This window comes from Dermacentor andersoni, chromosome 6 (assembly GCF_023375885.2).
Source record: "Dermacentor andersoni chromosome 6, qqDerAnde1_hic_scaffold, whole genome shotgun sequence".
In the NCBI taxonomy this organism is placed as follows: Eukaryota; Metazoa; Arthropoda; class Arachnida; order Ixodida; family Ixodidae; genus Dermacentor; species Dermacentor andersoni.
The window spans coordinates 38121790-38142507 of NC_092819.1; the positions used below are offsets into that span (position 1 = coordinate 38121790).

The 20718-nt window shown below is 47.0% G+C and overlaps 1 protein-coding gene across 2 annotated transcripts in view; it reads right to left on the reverse strand.

The window, feature by feature from the left end:
* Positions 1 to 20718, reverse strand: part of LOC126521924 (acylamino-acid-releasing enzyme-like) — a 52720-nt gene that overhangs the window by 24580 nt on the left and 7422 nt on the right. The window contains exons 1-4 of one of the 2 annotated variants that reach the window (XM_055066175.2): positions 11000 to 11225; positions 5541 to 5773; positions 4927 to 5014; positions 847 to 922 (exon numbers count right to left, since the gene is read on the reverse strand). In XM_055066175.2, coding sequence (XP_054922150.2) covers positions 847 to 922; positions 4927 to 5014; positions 5541 to 5773; positions 11000 to 11005 — 403 coding nt within the window. In that variant the 5' untranslated portion in view covers positions 11006 to 11225. Of the gene's footprint in view, positions 1 to 846; positions 923 to 4926; positions 5015 to 5540; positions 5774 to 10999; positions 11226 to 20718 lie in introns of those variants that run through there. The other variant, XM_050170671.3, reaches the window with a different exon arrangement.

The following is a 20718-nucleotide window of genomic DNA, read 5'->3' on the forward strand; positions in this document are numbered from 1 at the left end:
TAGCTGGCATTAGAGCCCTTGCTGCCAGGCTGAGTGGATCTCTGGAGTTTATTACAGGCTAGGATAGTCCATTCTACTTAGCTTTCCTGTCCAGTCAAAGCTGAAATTCATTGCACTGTCGAACCATGGCAGCAATACTCTTTCTCACATGCTGTAGAACAAAGAATGATGCTGGAGTCAATGTTTCGACAAGGAGACTAGTCTTCATCAGGGCAGCAACGTCTCTAATACTCAGTCTCCATCTTCCTGTGAGCTTCTGTATTTTCTAGCTATCGCATGTAGCACAAAGGGAACTACAGAAGTGAGCTTCTCCCCAAAAGGCCGATTATTGTGGAGAAGCTAGCTGTAAAGGAGTGAGCTATGTTCCCGTACGTACAGACACACATGAAGCTAAACAGGCATTTGCATACGCTAGCTGTCAAGCAGAATGTTAATGTATTTCCAGAAACATTATTGAAGGTCTTAGTTTATTATGAAGTCCAGTGAGAATAACATTTTTTAACCACTCCAAAATACCTATTATTTTGGAAAAGCAAACTTCGAAAGAGCATGTTAAATAGGTGTAGACACACTGAATTTGCCTCATTAAATGCCCATATTTATGACCAGGTTCAGCCTTGAAGAAAATTTTCAGCTGCACATGCATCAAAAGGCCTTCTTGCAACTGCCGAGTGCCAATGTGTGGTGACAACACTTTTTCAGCAAATTTACTCAGGAAGACCAACATTTAGGCTTTCTTCTCCACACGCAAAGGCCTACACCAGTGTTTGTACATCACATGTGCATTTCAAAGAATAAGCTCAACATAACGGTCAGTCGAAAACATGTAGTGAGCTAGTGACTTACCACTCTCATGGACCTTGCCGTGAGCATTCACAGCTTCCAAGTCCACTGAGTCCAGCTTCATATTCTGGTCCCAAAACTGAGCAAAAAAAATTGTACAGTGAGGTAACAATTAAGCAAAACAATCATATGAGAAGACAGCTGTCATAAAATGGTAAATGTGACAAGTGCACTCGGCTTCCGGCCTGCAGAAAAGACCTTCAGTGCAGACCAGGGTTTGCAAACCTTCGATGTCAATTTTGGAGATGATTTAGAGGTACCGAAACTCTCTGGTTAATGACAAAGGGAGAAATGGAAACTGAATTTTTAAGTTACTCAGCAAAAGTGATATGCAGCTGGCTAACGCTCCAAGGTTTAATACAGGAGGAAGGGTGCAGTCATTTTCGTAACCGAATTGGTAGAGCAAATGCGTGCCTCATGTGGAGGTTGTGGGTTTGGCTCCCACACACGGCAATTTGCCTTTTCTTCTTCTGCTATCATTTCCCATTTACAGTGATGCTGTCAGCCTCTCGGTGGTCGGCATTCTTCGTGTGCATTTGTGAGCAGAAATTATCATCATCGGCAATAGCCCATATCCACCCTAAGCAAGCAAAAATGCAATGGATAATGCGGAGGCTACAAGCACTTAGCAAAGTGAAGTGAACAGTGCATACATTCATTGGAATCACGCATACAACACACAGAACAGCATATGTTTCAATAAAGAACAAGCACAAAATGAGCACCCGAACCATAAATTAAGCATTGCATACACCCCTCAGCAGTTGTAGTGGTGGTTTTGTGATAGTTTCGCTGAATATCCACTTTCACAAGGCCGGGATGCCGAGTCAATTTTTTCCCTTATTTCTTCAATTCAGTTTAAAAATCTATAGTTAATCTTCCTTATGCTTTTCTTTGGATTTGCTGTCTGTTGGCTTTATATGGTGGTTACTAGCAAAAACTACACATCAGTTAGACTCATATTGACTTCTGATGCTCAAGAAAGTTTTCCAGTGTTACCAGATTGGGCTATTAATAGCCAAATCGGGCTAGTTCTTATCTGAGTAGGCATCAAAAATTTCCTTCTGGCTAAGTGGTTATTTTTGGGTCACATTTCTTTATGAAAACTAGCCCCCGCACTCTTTACAACTCGTCTCCCCTAGACCCAGAAAACAATCTACGCTGCGAATGGGGTGGATGCCAGATCATAATTTTACCGGATGATCATTTGAAATTGTCCCTCGCATACCAAATTCGGTGGCAGCAAAAATGCAGCAAATCATCAGTGGAGCTACCATTCCCTAAGTGCCTAGCTTTGCTGATCAATTTGACAAAGTATCCAAGTGGCCAGTTTGTCAACATTTCTGCTTCTAAGGTCCAGCTGCCATCTATTCTACTGCATTTTATCTTGTAATCTATGATATTGTTTCACGCATTGTGTTGTGTTTTGTGAAATTGTCATTAGCTATAACTATGCTGAATGCATACCACTGCTCATCGCATTTACTGAGTGATGCTGTTTGTCTGTTCTTTTCTGTGAGTGTTTTTTTTTTTTCTTTGAGAAAAATAAGAAACTGCATTTGTCATAAAGTCTGCATTTACACTATTATAAGTTTGCCTGCATTGCTGCCAGTGGCATCACTAGGTGTGCGTGGGGGGGGGGGGGGGGGGCATACCGTGCCGGGTGCAGCTGGGCAGAGAAAGGAAGGGGGGGGGGGGCGAAAAGACAAAAAAATATTCGTCAAAGAAGCAAAAAGGTGCTGGGAACCTTTTGCCGAGTCGAACAGGGGCACTATACAGGGTGTTTCAGCTAACCTTAGCCAGAGTTTAAAGATATGCCGATGCACTCTAAGGCAACGCGACAAAATGCATGTTGCTCACTTTTGTGTGTAGTGTGTCATGCTATCTTTTGTATTTTGCTTAATTAGATAATTAGTGAATAATAATTAACCAACTTCTAGAGCAACAAAGTTAGGCAAAAAATTTCAATTAGGAAGTTGTAGAGTGATTTGCAAAACGTCCAATTAGACAGTTTCTAACTTTCTATCTATTAAGTATTAGTGTTTTTCAGCTTACTGCCGATGCCCGTGAAATACAAAAAAATACCACGTGACATACCTGCTTGCGCGCCGTGATTGCAGCTCTCCCAAACTGTCTGCATACAAATGAACATAGCATCTATCAGGGCGTGCTGCCGCTTAAAAGGCGACAGGGCAGTGACGAAGGCGTTGGCTGCGCGATTTACACCAGCGATGTGCTTCCCTCGCGGCGGTTCATGGCAACGATAAGCAGACGCAGCAGCAGCACACCCAGCTAAATGCTATGTTCGTTTGTGCACGGAACACTTGGGAGCAGTGCAGTCACGAGGCGCAAGCGGGCATGTCACGTGGCGTTCTTTTGTATTTCGTGGGCATCCGCAGCAAGCTGAAAAACACTAATATTGAATAGATAGAAAGACAGAAACTGTTTATTCGGATGTGTTGCAGACCGCTCTGCAACTTTCTAATTGGAATTTTTTTGCTAGCTTCGTTGCTTCAGAAGTTGGTATATTAATCTTGGCTAATTTATCTAATTATGCAAAATACAAGAAATAGCGTGGCACTCTACATACAAAAGTGAGCAAGATGCATTTGGTCGTGTCGTCTTAGAGTGCATTGGCATATTTTTTAACTCTGGCTAAAGTTAGCTGAAACACCCTGTATATGCTCCGACTACAGAAAAACAAAAAAGAATGGAAATTTGTAGGAGGGTGCCCTTAGCAAAGTTTAATTACTTATAGTGACTCACGTTGCAATCATTGTAATTGCAGTCATAGAAATACTTTCCCACCGGGATCGACTGCGCTAGCGGATAGTGCGGGATTAGCATAAATTTGTGCTTTAATTTTCTTATGAAAGCTCCTTTAAAGTACCACACGTTCTACTGAGACTGTATTTTACTTCACCTTGTTGCCTATTCTTTCTGGCTCATCTTCGTGTCTCTCCCCTTTCTAGTTTCCGAGATGCTTCTTTCAACTTCACTTAAAAAATGTGGATAATCGATTCTTGTATATGTACCTATGCAGCTACATATGCAATGTGCACTGCACGCGGCTATGCGTTTCTGTGCATACACGTGCATAAAAACATGCATGCGTATATCGCTACAGGTCTTCCTACAAGCTCAAGGTTAGGATTTCTTGGGTTTTATATGCACATTTATTTCTGTAATGTTAATCTGGGCAGAAGTGTTCTTTCTTTAAATAACACACCCGTTTTTTCTGCATGTTAATACAAGATAAACACATAAATATGCACTTTCAATGTGATGATGTGCTGAATTAGAAGTTGTGTATGCCCTCATTACTTTAGACATTTCAAAAAGAAATAAAGATAGTTAGTCATTAGCTATAGAACAAACTACATGCTGAAGCAAGCCATGAGGATAAAGTTATGCTCCACTGCTTAAAATAAGAATGAAATGGGGGGGGGGTAATGGCAGGCCACCACCACCAGGGGTGCTGCAGACCCTATAGTGACGCCACTGATTGCTGCACTCCTTGAACTGGCATTGTGAGTGCAGAAAAAGAGTGAAACATGACATATTTTGGCCACATATGAGAATACACGTTTAAAATGCCTCTTCTACATACCAGAATAAAGCCACAATAAATCTTTGAGGTGAGAAACCCTGACTTATCAAATGTCCATTTGCAAGAACAGGAAATGTAATTTAGTGCCTTTTTGAGGGCTTATTCAGTGGCTATAGTGTAAGCCTCTGGTGAAATCTTGGCCTTCTGCTTTCCATGAAACTAAATTGTAAATTTCCTTGCGGGAAATAATTTATCTTCAAGGAATCACGTCACAAAAAACACTAATTTCTGGCTACTTTTGGGCTACTACGGAGGCCAATTTGGCGATATGTGGTTGGAGTCAGGTAACCTACTATAAGGTGCGTATGCAGCAAGGCAACCTTTAAACAGCAACATACATATATATATATATATATATTCAGTTCAAAGTGACATAACATCTGAATGATATGGCAAAGATTTAACCCTGTCATACCAATGTTATGCACAGTCATTAAGCTTGCCTCAAATAAAAGAAAACACAAGACACAAACCTCCATCATCTGTTTGGGTTCTCCTTTCTTGGTGACTTTCCTCAAGACAGCCTTGTATGATCCAGACTGAGAAAATGCTGTTAAAATTCTGCAAGAAGTAAAAATAGAAGAAATCGCATGAATGTCCAGGTTGAATTTGCTGGAGTGAATGCCCTATATGCAGCACTGGGGTCCTTTACTCACCCAATAATCAATCAATCGATCAATCACTCACTCAATCAATCAATCAAGTGATTATTATTATTGTAACAAAAAAACTCTGTCCCAGCTAACACAAAGTCCTGACTGCAGAGCTCGGCTCAGCTCAAGCTTGTGTGAGCACTACACGTCAGACATATGTGGATACACACTATATGTTGAACAATTTATTAAAATAGAAAAGTATGAAAAGTAAAAAATATTTGTCCTTACTATGGATACCTATTACCCTCATTGCGAATACTACGTGTCTCACCCAAGAATTACTCTATAAAAGGAGAGGAGCCATCAACATTTCAAGTATCAGACTGTTTTCTACTGAGTCAATCCAATGCTAGTATAGCTAGCTTTGATAATCTGATAAGAACCAACGTATTCAGCATGACATGGCTCCTTTGAAAGAGGTCAACACTCACTCAGATGAACAGTCCTGAGGATGACCAACAGCCTGGAAGCATAGCTTGTTCTGCTCATCGAACAAGCCCAGGTGGTGGCGAGAGAAGCGGGCCTGTTCCCCCTGTTCCACATCACGTACCTCCCACAGGGTGTGCAGAGTCAAGGACTGACCATCCTGGCCCAGTTGCACAAATGCATCTCGTGCCTCTGGTACTCGGGCTATCTCCCGGTACAGGCTCACTATGTTGCTCACCTGCACAGGGAAGCAAACACCGCAGTTCATTTGTGCCACTTCACAGGGTGCATAAGCCATTGTGCATTAAGCAGCCAGAGGGAGGCTTGGGCAACAACGTTAAATGGCAGAGCTATGCTGCAACACTCTACTGTTATCACATGCATTGTTTGGCGTGTGTATGAAATGCAGAGCTGGTATAATGTATTGATTCTCTTTCAATATTCCTCCCTGTACTTCGTCACTGGTCTGAACAATGCGCTCTGGCAATGATATCTTCAAAATTAGCTGGCTGTGATTGGTTAATGATAATAAATAAATAAATAAAATTGAGTGAAAGGAATCCTTAGATCATATGGGCCCACCTTTAAAGGGAAGCCAAAGAGTTTTCCAGAAAAAATGAGTGAGGAGCTGTACGTAATGGTTTTCAACCCTCCAAATTCAAATATCGCATCGAAATTGAGTGAAAGAAAGCGCAAACAGATTTTATTTCGACGAAAAGTGCAGCAGCAGGCTCGGGGCAGCTCGTGCACCTCGTTTCTGCCTGCGATTGGTTGGCCGCCTCGCGACGTCATGAGGCCGATGGCGCTGCTGAACACAGCGATATACTGCGGTTGGTGAACCAGTATGATACATATATAAGCTATGGGCGTTGGCATTGCATATTTGCCCTGTAAAGTGTCAGTGGTTGACGCACGTGATGGCACGACCAATGATCAAAAACAACTGGATTTATTAACTATGGTTACAGATTGCATGATCAGCTCTCGGCAAGCGCGTCTTCCCATTCCGAACGCTCGTCGTAACGTGATATGTCTTTTCACGTCTCGCTCGCCAGTCCGGCCTCGGAAACTACACCACTTCCGTGGCAGAGGTAATTGGCGCCATCTGTCGGGAGGGCGGAAAAGCAACTCCGCTTCCCTTGCACGGCCTCTTAGATCGGCGTGCGCGGCGCACGCCGAACCAGGACGCTGCGCCCTTTCGCTCCTCTCCCCTTGCCCTCCCCTGCAACTCCCTCACTTTCGACTGCCCTCGCGTGCGCCCGCCGGCCCAGCGCCAGCTTAGCCCGCTGCATATGCAAGTTTCATGTTTCGTTATCTGCTGTTATCGGGAAGCGTGCGCTGCTATACGTTGACTGGTGGGGGCATTTTCATCAGTTTCGTTGTCTTCGATAGCCGAGTGCTCGTGCTCCGCGATGTTTCACCGGTTTCACGACTCACACCGCTCGTCCATCATGCAGTGGTGCACAAATACCTCAAAAACAAGCCCTGCGAGGTTCTTCCCGGTGCCTAAACACGACAGGTGAGCGTGCAGACCCAAGGACGTAAGACGCATGTACACGAACACGGCCCTCTGCATGCGTGTGCTCCATGAGTCTCCGGACGTCCTTGCGCCTTGACTGCGCTATACTTCCCTCTTACCGGTAGAGAAAGCTGACAGATAGATGTTCCTCCTCATTGTCGCCTAGTTTATGACTTGTTTTCCTGCGCCAAGTCTCATTCTGTAACTTTACTAACTCGCCCAGCTTTCTAGTCCGCCCTCAGTGCTTTTTCTGTGTGTCACCGTTCTACAAACGTACTAACGGCTGAAAAATTACCGTTCGTGTTTATGTAATATCTCAGTAATTGCCGATGGGAAATCTGCGCGAACATCCTTCGTTTGTAGGCATAATACGCTTTTTTTTCTTCTGGAAAGCATGAGCATTGCAAGTGTCCTATATGCAGACTTTTGCAGTTTGTGTTTATTACACGGAGTGCCCGGTAGGTATGGCTTAGTGCCTTAAGTGACGTAATTTTACCGCTAAGCATTGCATTCGTGGTAAAAGAAAAGTGTTGTTGGCTAATTTCACCTGGTCTCTGATTGAAGAATAGGCCTTTTTTGCGAATGTTTTGTATGTGCATGCCGCTGCAAAAGCTGACTACCTTCTGTTCCTCCTTGCCACCATTACTAAATTTGTGGCCAAGTGCAAAATAATGTGTATTTCTCTTATTAGTGCAATGTTTTTGTTCTGCCATGTCTGCTTTTTCATTTTGTTCAGTTGTAATGAACATGTCGCGCATTTCATACTTTTGTGCAGGTATATATAAGTAATTAATTTCCAGTTTCTTTTTTCGTATGACTGCCAACAAACAAATCTTTGCTTTTCATTGTATTTTTTAGGTATCTTGCGTGCCATTGTTTTTGCCATTGCCAGTGAATTTTCGCTTTCTTTAGTTGTCATGACTATATATGTCACACACGCTGTCCAGTTTTGTGCAATATTTTAGTGCATATATCAGAATCTCGTCTACACTTTGGTCTTCATTTTTCGAGCTTGTTTATCACACCACATTATAAGAAAAAAAAATTTTCGGAAACAATGTCAATAAAGCACGACCAAAGATCTGTTGTGTTGGAAGTGGAATTTTTTTATGTCCCGGCATACGCTGGTATAATATAAGTAAGGTATGGTACAAGTATGGTATAACACACAGCCCACGGCGCACCACGCGCCAGCTCCCAAGCAATCCCAATGCGCGGCGTAGCGCGCGCGCGCGATTAGGAAAAAAAAAAAAAAAACGAGAAGGCGCCGCATACAGGTCAAAAAAACAAAAGTAAGCGGTGCGCGCGGCATGGGGGGAAAGGGGGAAAGAGAGCGGAGCGGGTCGGCATAATTAAGGAGAGCACGTTGTTGGGCGAGTCGGTCGTACATACTTAAAGAAGGGAATTGCGCTAAATAAGACACGGACGAGTAAGGACATGGACATAATTAAAAAGAAACGCTAGGAAGAGCTAGGAAGCGCCGCGCGGCTGCTGTTCCTGTTGCCATACCAACGTAAACAATCGTGTGCGCCGCCATTTTGTTAAAGCATCGCCCTCCTCTGAGGGCCGTAACTGAAGGGGACCTTGGCGCTAGCGTCGAAAGAGCGTCTGCTTCAAAGCAGCCAATGGCAGCCATGCGGAGATTCATCCCTGGGCGCCAGTCGCTTGCCGTACTTCTTCTGCTTGCCGACAGGTGTCGCTAGTCCCTCAGCTAACAAAAGCCATAATATATGAGAGGGATCGCATAATAGAGTTTTAGAATAGGGGCCCCAATAGTTTGGGGCCCCAAAGAGCTTTGCGGGTGTTAGCGTTGGGGCACGTAGGAGGGAAGAGCTTTAGAATAGGGTTTTACGTTTGCGGATAGCGTCTTGCGCTGATAGCGCCACTACGGCGTCAAAGAAAAGCTATTAGAAATAATTTAATAAAATATACCATTTTATGATAGGAATAATAATTTTGACTTTCGTGTATTGGCATTTAATTACAATTTAGAGGTTATTTTGTAAGCAGAAAACAATTAGTTGCGCTTTGTTTTGAGCAAACCAACTTTACGTGCCTTCACCAGCCAAGCTTAGCCGTGTTAGGCCTACGAGCCATAAAATCCACAATCGAATTCAAAATCAGCGGCGTCTAATGAGGCAATCTTCATAACACACGCTAGTTGAGAGAAAGCGATAACCGCAGTCACTTCTCCTAGCTTGAGAACTTCACGCATTATCACGAATCGAACCCAGTTTGGTGCTAGGTTAGAGCCGTCGCATCGATGGGTGCCGCCATGTTTGCCGACGCAAAACTTTTGGGGCCGCTATTTGGGCTCCCTCTAAATCGGTGAAATAGCGTTCCCAACGCAAAACCCAAAGGCAGTTTGCGTCTTGAGCATGCGCAGTGGCTTCGACGCTATTTTTTTGGGGCCCCAAAACGTTTGGGGCCCCTATTCTAAAACTCTCTAATAAGAATTCGATGGCTATTTTTGAAGACAAAATTTCCGTAATACGCGTGAGTGCGTCGTAGAGAACGGAACGAACACAACCGAAAAATAAATCGGTTGTCCTCTTCCTCGAAAAATAAAGAGAAAACGGGCTAACGCCGCAATACGACCTCGCATAGTCACGCCGCACAACGTGTATCTATAATCGTCGATGCCGTATGCTTAGACCATGCGTTATATCGAACAAATATATCTGTAATCCAGCACCTACCACTGCTTAGGACGCTGGTGCAGTTCGTAAACGGTCGCTTTGCTGGACAAGCTTAATTCATACTGTAAGCTATGCTGTTTAACCAAAACTATTCATGGCTGGAAACCTCATCCACCGAACCAAATAGTCACGCAATGTAATCTGCGGCTAACAGTTTGAACACTTGTCAAAGTATAACAGCGCAGTTCCTATTGTAGCAGAACGGTACCCACGCCGTTACGATTGTCGCGTATGTTTCATTGCTCCTAAACCGCAGCTTAGAACTAGAGGATAATGCTGCAATAAAGTCGCATTATGAATGGAACATTAAGAAATACACAATTGATCTCCGAGGCTGATTGTGGGCTCAAACACTCGCGCACATATCGCGGTGCGTGCTCCGTCCGCCCCAACGCCAGCAGAGAGACCGGCCATACCGACTTAAACCACTTCAGTACGTCTCACAGAACCGTTTACCGCGTAGAAGACGCACGCCACACTAAACAGACCGCACGAGCGCGAAAACACACGCCAGAAACTACGGCCGAGCGTATACCCAGCTGCAATGCTAGACGGAGCCGACTGCCCGTAAATGACTGGTGACGCCCATAAAAAACAGTGTATACATTCTCACTCGTTTCACTCAAATATTTTGCACATGTTATTCAAACTCTCAGCACCACTCCAATCGGAAATGTTTCAAGGTGCATGTGACACATTTTAAATATCATTGCATATCTTTATTTTTTGCTGTTGATGCACAATCTTGGCATACACAACTGTGTAAACAGCACCTGAAAGGGCTAAAAGTTATCGTAAGGCATAAAATCATCATAAAATCATGAGCATGACAAACAGACGGTGCAATCATGTGCATTTAATATATTTCTTTTCTTCTTTCTAGTGCACATGTAATACGAGCCTTTTCCTAATTTTTAAGATCAAACGCCACGTTTTCTATCGGCCGGCACCCAGAGGCTACAACATGAAGAAAGCAGCAAGCAGACAATTTCTGGAGTGAAGTTAAAGAATGTGAGGAATTCGGGCACTCGATATTACAAGCGGTGGTAGGTAAGAGTGGTGTTAAGTTTGCTTAGTTTAGGATGAAGTCAGCAAAACTGCGGTAAGAATACAAATATATCTCAGAGTTGGAGTTAAAGGCATAAAGATAAAAGATAAATTTGGCATGATGCTTGAAACCTGAAGTACCATCTGAGGGCATTTCATATTGTGACGTCTCTCAAAGAAGCAAAATGTTTTCACCTACGTCCATACTGTGTTGCAACTTCCTCGGGCACCAGCAGGTCGTCTCGATATGCGGCAACGCGGTTTATCTTTATGGTCGGCTCGCTATATTCGGATGACCGGTAAGACGTAACAGAGGACACTGGGAGATAACGACGACAAGCTGGGGGCGGCGGCTCGAATAGCTGTGCCGTCGTTAGACTGAGCCGTGCGCCGTACAATGCCTCCACAGTTCGAGAGCGCCCACCGTAGTATCGTGAGCAATATGAGCAGGAACACGCGAGCGCGTGGGAAATAGCCTCGAAACCGACGTGGGGCGATGCGTTGCGGCCGCTGTAGGAAACAAAGTGGAAAGGGCGCCGTGGTTCCGCCAACTGTCGGCACTCCCGCCTCACTAGCGTTGCTGCGTAACGGCACCGGATTGCATGTCACCGGGCGCTAGCGATGATAAGGCGGTTATGGCATGCAGAGCGTGGGCCGCGCTGTCTGTAGTTCAGCGCAAAATACCGCTGTTAACCTTTTTGTTCCTTTTTTCTTTGTCTGAGTGTGCGTATGTGGAGCGGTCAGACCCGATTCTTAGATATTTGCAAGCATGCGACAGGGAATATTTTCTGGCCGACTTCTTAAAAGGTCTATCGTAAGGCCAGTCGCACCTTTCATGGAAACGTTCGAATCTTTGATGAACAAGAAAAGAAGTAAAAACGGACGTCACGGCCGACGCGCATCTTTAATTTCTTTTTCGTGGCAAATGCTTATAAGGGAGACCACGACTTCCCGCGGTTAGAAGTGCGTTTCAGCGTCCTGCGATGTCTCGAGTGCCGTTGAATAAGCGGGAAGAAGTCGTTGAGTTGTCGAAGAAAGCTTACTCGCAGCGAAACATTGCTGCCTTGACGGGCTGCCGGTTGAACACAGTCAACAGGATAGTGCAGGCGTACCGAGATGAAGGACGCATTAAGGATGCGCCGCACGAGAGGCGACCTCGCGCCACGTCGGCGGATCAAGACCTACAAATTGTTGCTGCAGTCAACGAGAAGCCATTTCTAAATGCGAAGGAGGTGCGCAGTACTCTTGCCCTGGAACATGTAAGCGACAGCACGGTGCGGCGAAGGCTAAGGGAAGCCGCCCTCCGTAGTCGTATCGCTGCTCAGAAGCCCCCTTCTCACAGTTGCCAACAAGACTGCTCGCCTAAAGTTCGCTGTCGATCACCGCAGCTGGAAGGTCGAGGATTGGAAATATGTCATCTTCTCTGATGAATCTACGTTCTCAAGCCGCTGGGACCAGCAGAGAAGAGTGTGGCGCATGGAGCATACGCGCTTCTCTCCGCAGAACGTCAAGCAGGTGGCCGCAAGTGGACGCACGTCAGTAAACGTGTGGGCGGCTATTTCGCGGGATGGCCTAAGTCCCATTGTAAGAATCCCTGGGAGATTTACGAGTTCTGCATATTGCACATTGCTGGAGCACGAGATGATCCCCCTATGCACTGAATGGTCCACACCCGGATGGGTATTATCTATTCCAGCAGGACTTGTCTCCCGTTCACACAGCAAAGGTCGTGGCACGTCTTTTAGGCGAACTAGGGGTAAGGAGCTTGGAGTGGTGTGCGAAGGGTGCAGACATGAACATCATAGAACATGTTTGGGCACGTATGAAGGCTAACCTTTCAAGACTCTCCTTGGACTCGACGACCAGTGATGAACTGTGGGAAGCCATAAAGCGCGAGTGGAAACATCTTCAAGATGACAAAGCCTTCATCGAGGCTCTCTACGTGTCTCTGCCAAAAAGAATGGAGGCCGTCATTCAAGCAGGCGGAGCCATGACCCGTTATTAACGCATGAAGCCTGCAAGGAAAGGTCAAGCTGTAACACTGATGTATTGGGATACTTTTTTGTGTGGATGAAAATTTTGTTACCATTAAGCAATCGTCTAATAAAACCTTTAAATTCACTGCTGCGTACAACTTTTCTTTGTTCACAATAACCGAGACATAGAAAAACACGCATAACAAAACAACCCTGCTTTTTCCTGCGTGCGAGCGCTATTACAGGCGCCACAGTATCACGCCGGTATCATTGCGATACGTTCCGCAAGTATGATAAAAAGAGAGCTAGAGATATTTTGCGCTCAACTACAGACAGCACGGTCCACGCTCTGCATGACATAACCGCCTTATCATCGCTAGCGCCCGGTGACACGCAATCAGCTGCCATTACGCAGTAACGCTAGTGAGGCGGGAGTGCCGACAGTTGGCGGAACCGCGGCGCCCTTTCCACTTTGTTTCCTACAGCGGCCGCAACGCATCGCCCCACGTCGGTTTCGAGGCTATTTCCCACGCGCTCGCGTGTTCCTGCTCATATTGCTCACGATATACGTATGATTTCACAGGATGCAGCGCGTAACCAGAGCCGAATCGCACGGCATGTTTCTCCCCTGGCGGAACGAATTCACCTCCCACAGGTGCAGTTCCGCCGCGTACCTTCAAAGTCACGCCCGCGCTTGGCTCGCGCGCGCGCAAAACGTCTCTTGTTTGCGACGGCGCCTTTTCGGATGACTGGATATTATTATTGTGTTGTTAACGACCACAACGGCGACGTAAACACGAAATTGTTGATGCCACCAGCGAAATTCTGCCGATTCACAAGAAAACGGTATAAAAGAAAGCAGACGACAGAATTACTGCTGTGCGCCGAACGAAGTAAACAACTGGCAGACGAAGTGAACTCTTTCATTGAACACTCGTGAGTGTAGGACGGTTTTTACATGTAATCTACATGAATTTCATTATTACTGGGTATGTCACAAAAGTCGCGTTATTTCTTCAATTCTCCGCCCCGCATCCTATGTATACACGCCTATTAAGCATCGCTTCTTAAAGAATGGGCCGCAAGCCTACGTGCCGCACAGTTTCGCAAACGGTGGAGAACGTGATCTTGGGTGCAACCAGAGCACGTTGAGCTACGCGTGTTCGTGACTGCTGTAATGTGTGTGATTAATTTGTTCATCGGAGAAGGTGACCGCTGGTAGGGTTGAAACCTTGGTGGCTACACACCCGGGCTACGTGAGGCTGGGTGCATCCGTGGCTGTTGTTTTGTGTGTTATTAAATTGCTTGCCAGTGAAGGTGACCGCAAGCAGAGTCTAAACCACGGTGGAAGCAAGCCCGGCCTACGTGAAGCCGTCTTCGTCCGCAGCTATTGTTTTGTGTGTGATTAAATTGAATGCCGGTGAAGGTGACCGCCAGTGGAGCCCGAACTACGGCGAGGACCAGTGTGCGCGTGTGTGATCCATGTCTCGACGACAAGAGGTGAACGCTGGCGCCTCGAGAGGTTTATAAAAACGCGCCGATCCTACACTTCACCAGTCTGCTCCGGGGACGATAAACGAACGCCGAGCAACTCCCGGGCAAATAAGCTGCCGACATCACGCCCCGACACCGAACACCGCCGGCCGCCGTGGAAGCCAGCCGCCGACGTCGAGGCGCCGACTTCGAGGGTCACTTACGGGCCGCATCGGTTGGGACGGACTGCCGGCGCGCCCGGTTGACTGTATGTCGCTTTTGATTCTGTGGACTCTAAATATTTGCCTTCTCGATTACTGTTTAGGAATCTAGTTGGAACTGATGTTCGTTGTTCATGTTGCGATTGCACATATTAATTGTTTAACTTGTTTACACCTGTTCTTTGGAATTGTCACTTTACTGTTCCCGACTAACATATGCATATCCACTATACTTAATAACGCCAGTTTCTTTTGTTGCTGAGCAATCACATTAAATTACTGCTTTTGCTTGACTTCATCAGGCCTTTGTCTCGTTCACGACGGTAATTGGCGAAAGCCAGGCACCAGACTCCACCCCCTTATGCCACTACTCAGGAGGAGCTAACGCATCGACGCTGAGTCGTGACATTATCTGGCGTCCGCGACAGGACTTCTGGTGCAAAGTAGCCGCCTTGAACGGGGAGAGGACCTTGGTGAATGATCCACTTCATTAGGAGGGACAGTTCTAGTTGAAAAGAAAAGGAAATATTTTTCAAAAGGAATTTTTTAACGCTTCTTTGCATACCTTAACTTTCTGTTCGACCATGGAGTTAGAAAAGCTGGTGTCTATCGGGACTCAGTTCGGTCTCTCAGGAGCGGAGCTGAAGAAGTGGATAGAGGAGGAGCAGGCGAGACAACGACAGGAAAGGGCTTTGGCTCGAGAGGCGTCAGAAAGAGAACGAGAAGTAGCGGAGAGAGAACACGCCGCAGCACTTAAAGCAAGTGAGCGTGAGGTGGAAGCGTTGCGTCTTAAGCTGGAGCTTCGAAAGCTGGAGAGGGAGAATCCGAGTAATGTTAGCAGCACTCAAGAGAGGGATGCCGACAACGGTTTGAGACTTAATGCGAGCAAGCTTCTCATCGCATTCGACGAAAGAAAGGATGACCTTGATGCATATATACGCCGTTTTGAAGGTCTCGCTAGGAGCCAGAGGTGGCCGGAGGAGCAGTGGGCTACAGTATTGAGCACATGTCTGAGCGGGGAAGCGCTAAGTGTCTTTGGGAGATTGTCACCGGAAGATGCGTCAAGCTACCCCAAGGTCAAGGCCGCTCTCTTGAGGCGTTTTCGATTCACCATTGAGGGCTTCAGAGAAAAATTCAGGAACGCAAGATCAGTAGACGGCGAGACCGCTGCGCAATTTTCGGCAAGGCTGAGCCATTATTTTGACCGATGGATAGAGATGGCCGAGATAGGGAAGGACTACACTTCGCTTCGCGAGATTTTGATTAAGGAACAATTTCTTAGTAGTTGCCACCCGAACTTGTCGCTTTACCTTAAGGAGAGGAAAGCTGAGTCACTTGATGAAATGCTGGGACTGGCCGATCGATTTCTCGAAGCACAAGGAGGCACTAACTTGGGAAAGGTGAAGAGAGACGGACGAGAAGACGCCGCGAGAATTGAAACTGACGACAGGAGAGCCAGCCAAAGGGTTCCACCAAAGTGTTACCTTTGTGGTAGGACGGGGCACCATGCAGCACAGTGCAAGAGCAACTTTGCGGGCGGGAATGGTCCCGTTTGCTTTAAATGCGGTAGGAAGGGGCACAAGGCAGACACTTGCCAACAGAGATGGAAGGAAAAGCCTCAGGCTTCATGTGTTTATGCACCTGGCAAGGCAGACAACCAGGAATGTATCCGCGACGGATACGTTGAGCTAAAGAATGGCAACAAAATTCCTGTGGTAAACGCTGTAATGATGACACGGCCGCAATTCCTAGTCGAGGGAATGCCTGTTGTTGCCGGCAATATAGGTGGGAAACCTGTCACTGTACTACGCGATACGGGAAGCAACACGGTAATAGTAAGAAGAAGCCTTGTCAACGACGACCAGCTCACAGGGGAAAGTAGTCCAGTTTATTTAGTTGATGGTACCGTGAAGATGCTACCTGAAGCTCGAATCCACGTCGAGACCCCCTATTTCTGCGGCAACATCACCGCCCTTTGTATGCAGGAGCCCTTGTATGATGTGATACTAGGGAACATAGAGGGTGTAAAAGCACCGGACGAGCCGTCTAGCGAGGCAACGAAGGAGACGGATGATTTACCGGCAAGAAAGGAGGCGACCGCTGCCGCCGTAACAAGAGCCCAGGCGAAGAGCGCTGGAAAGAAATTTGAGAGGCTGAAAACGCCCGACGTAAAAGCTACCCCCGGAACAGCGGGAACATACGCCGAGGCACAAGAAAGAGACGAGTCGTTGCGACACTGCTTTTTGCAGATCGGCAAAAGGCTAACCTGCAGAGATCGGCAGAGCACGATCGAGTTTAAGCAAGAAAACGGGCTTCTGTATCGCACATACACAGAGCCAAATGGAAGGAACGTTCAGCAACTAGTCGTTCCGAAGGAACATCGAGAAGCCGTACTAAAAATGGCCCATGATGGGATCATGTCCGGGCATCTGGGAGCTCAGAAAACAAAAGATCGCATCATGGAGGAATTTTTTTGGCCAGGCCTTACCGCCGACGTTAAGAGGTTTGTGGCCTCTTGCGATATCTGTCAACGCACGACGCCTAAAGGAAGAGTACCGCATGTGCCGCTGGGGAGGGTACCAATCATAGACACCCCATTTAAGCGGGTCGCCATCGACATTGTGGGGCCTATACAGCCACCATCCAGAAGCGGGAATCGCTATATATTGACTCTTATGGACTACGCGACAAGATATCCGGATGCGGTCGCCCTACCGAGCATCGAGACAGAGCGTGTGGCTGAGGCCTTGGTAGAAATGTTCTCCCGTGTGGGAGTGCCTAACGAAATACTTAGCGATCGTGGAACTAACTTTACATCAGAACTGATGAAAGAGGTCGCCCGCCTCTTATCCGTCCGACAGTTGCACACAACGCCGTACCATCCCATGGCCAACGGCTTGGTGGAAAAATTTAATGGGACCCTAAAGCTTATGTTAAAACGAATGTGTGCAGAGAAGCCGAGAGAATGGGACCGCTACCTGGCCCCTTTGCTATTCGCCTACAGGGAGGTACCTCAAGCAAGCCTTGGGTTTTCCCCCTTCGAGCTCTTGTATGGTCGGCACATCAGAGGTCCCCTAACCATTCCAAAGGAGGTTTGGACGAATCATGCCCTAGATGAAGAAGCAAAGACCACATACCAACACGTGATCGACCTTCGCAACCGTTTAGAGGAAACGTGTCGATTGGCACACGAAGAGCTCGAGAGGGCCGGCGCTCGATACGCGAAGCTGTACAACCGCCAAGCAAAGCAGAGATCGTTTCAGCCGGGAGACAAAGTCCTAGTCCTGCTACCGACAGAACAAAACAAGCTGCTTCTGCAGTGGAAGGGACCTTTCGAAGTAAAAGCAAAGAAAGGTGATGTCGACTATACCATCGAGACGGCAGGAGGGCCCAAAGTTTTTCATGCCAACCTGTTAAAAAAATACGAAGACAGAGACGGCACACAAACGTCAAAACAGAGTAACGCAATAGTTAGCGTCACAGAAGAAGAAGGGAAAAGCATTCCAGTGCCAGAATTCGTGGAAAAGGAGACTTTCAAAGACGTGAAGCTCGCACCCCGCCTGACTGCGACACAGCGACAAGAACTTCTAGACGAAATGAAAAGGAGAGCACCCATCTTCTCCAATGTCCCAGGGAAGACAGACTGGGCCGTATGCCACTTAGAAACCACGACCGAGGCTCCAGTAAATGTCAAGCAATATCCGCTGCCGTTTGCTACTCGAGAAGATATAGAAAAAGAGGTAAAGGAAATGGAAAGGCTCGGAATAATCGAAAAATCAGAATCGCCTTACAATTCGCCAGTGTTGCTGGTGAGGAAGCCGGACCAGACAAACCGGCTATGCCTAGACTTCCGCCGCTTGAATGATGTATTAGTGGCAGATGCAGAGCCCATGCCTAGGGCTGACGCTGTTTTCGCCACAGTTGGAGACAAGAAATTTTTCTCGAAGATGGATTTTACGAAAGGATACTGGCAAATTCCTCTGTCGGAGGACTCGAAGCCCAAAACAGCATTTTCCACCACAGCGGGACTTTATCAATTTAGTTTCATGCCCTTCGGTATAAAGACCGCACCCGCTGTTTTTGCCAGATTGATGCGTCGAGTCGTGGAAGGGATACCAGACGTGGAGCATTACTACGACGACGTGCTCGTCGCCAGCGCAACGTGGGAAGACCACCTTGCCTCGTTGAGTCAACTTTTCGAGCGGATCCAGGCCGCCGGTCTGACTGTGCGCCCGAGTAAATGCGAATTGGGCTTGGAGGAAATTGATTTCCTTGGACATCGAGTCGGAGGAGGAAAGCTAGAACCATTGGGAAAGACTTTAAACAAGATAGAAGCAGCTTCACGGCCGAAAACGAAGAGACAAGTGCGCGCCTTCCTTGGACTGACTGGCTACTACAGAGATTTTATCCCGCGTTACGCCGAGATCAGCGCACCGCTTACGGAGCTAACCAAAAAGGGCGAGAGAAACATAGTAAATTGGACGCAGATGCACGAGAAGGCTTTCCAAGAACTGAAGAACAAAATCTCCAGCGCTCCCATTTTGCGGCTTCCATATTTCAGTAGGCCGTTCGTACTACGCACAGACGCCTCCGACACGAGTCTCGGAGCAGTCTTAATGCAAGACCACGACGGAACACTTCACCCCATAGCCTATGCTAGCAGGAAACTGCTGCCTAGAGAGAAAGCCTATAGTACGATTGAAAGAGAATGTCTAGCGCTCGTGTGGGGGATACAGAAATTCTCGGTGTATCTCTATGGGGCCCCCTTCGTCGTCCAGACGGACCATCAACCTTTAAGCTACTTGAGACAGGCGCGACAACTGAACAGTAGAGTGCTTCGATGGAGTTTGTTACTCCAAGAGTACCAGTTCACCATAAAACATATAAAGGGAAAAGAAAATGTGGGAGCGGATTATCTGAGCAGATTGTGAAACAGATATTCGGCAACCATAGATTGGAATGTGTAACCATTCTGTGTTGATACCAAACGACTTTTGTGGTATGATGAATATTATAAAATAATATTCTAGAAGTGGGGGGCAGTGTCACAAAAGTCGCGTTATTTCTTCAATTCTCCGCCCCGCATCCTATGTATACACGCCTATTAAGCATCGCTTCTTAAAGAATGGGCCGCAAGCCTACGTGCCGCACAGTTTCGCAAACGGTGGAGAACGTGATCTTGGGTGCAACCAGAGCACGTTGAGCTACGCGTGTTCGTGACTGCTGTAATGTGTGTGATTAATTTGTTCATCGGAGAAGGTGACCGCTGGTAGGGTTGAAACCTTGGTGGCTACACACCCGGGCTACGTGAGGCTGGGTGCATCCGTGGCTGTTGTTTTGTGTGTTATTAAATTGCTTGCCAGTGAAGGTGACCGCAAGCAGAGTCTAAACCACGGTGGAAGCAAGCCCGGCCTACGTGAAGCCGTCTTCGTCCGCAGCTATTGTTTTGTGTGTGATTAAATTGACTGCCGGTGAAGGTGACCGCCAGTGGAGCCCGAACTACGGCGAGGACCAGTGTGCGCGTGTGTGATCCATGTCTCGACGACAAGAGGTGAACGCTGGCGCCTCGAGAGGTTTATAAAAACGCGCCGATCCTACACTTCACCAGTCTGCTCCGGGGACGATAAACGAACGCCGAGCAACTCCCGGGCAAATAAGCTGCCGACATCACGCCCCGACACCGAACACCGCCGGCCGCCGTGGAAGCCAGCCGCCGACGTCGAGGCGCCGACTTCGAGGGTCACTTACGGGCCGCATCGGTTGGGACGGACTGCCGGCGCGCCCGGTTGACTGTATGTCGCTTTTGATTCTGTGGACTCTAAATATTTGCCTTCTCGATTACTGTTTAGGAATCTAGTTGGAACTGATGTTCGTTGTTCATGTTGCGATTGCACATATTAATTGTTTAACTTGTTTACACCTGTTCTTTGGAATTGTCACTTTACTGTTCCCGACTAACATATGCATATCCACTATACTTAATAACGCCAGTTTCTTTTGTTGCTGAGCAATCACATTAAATTACTGCTTTTGCTTGACTTCATCAGGCCTTTGTCTCGTTCACGACGGTAATTGGCGAAAGCCAGGCACCAGACTCCACCCCCTTATGCCACTACTCAGGAGGAGCTAACGCATCGACGCTGAGTCGTGACAGGGTATATAATCTTTTTATTCAAATAAAAACTTTCCGTTTTTTGTTAGACCAGCACTTGTCCTTTCTGCTTTCTCGTGTTTCGTTTGTGTGTGCG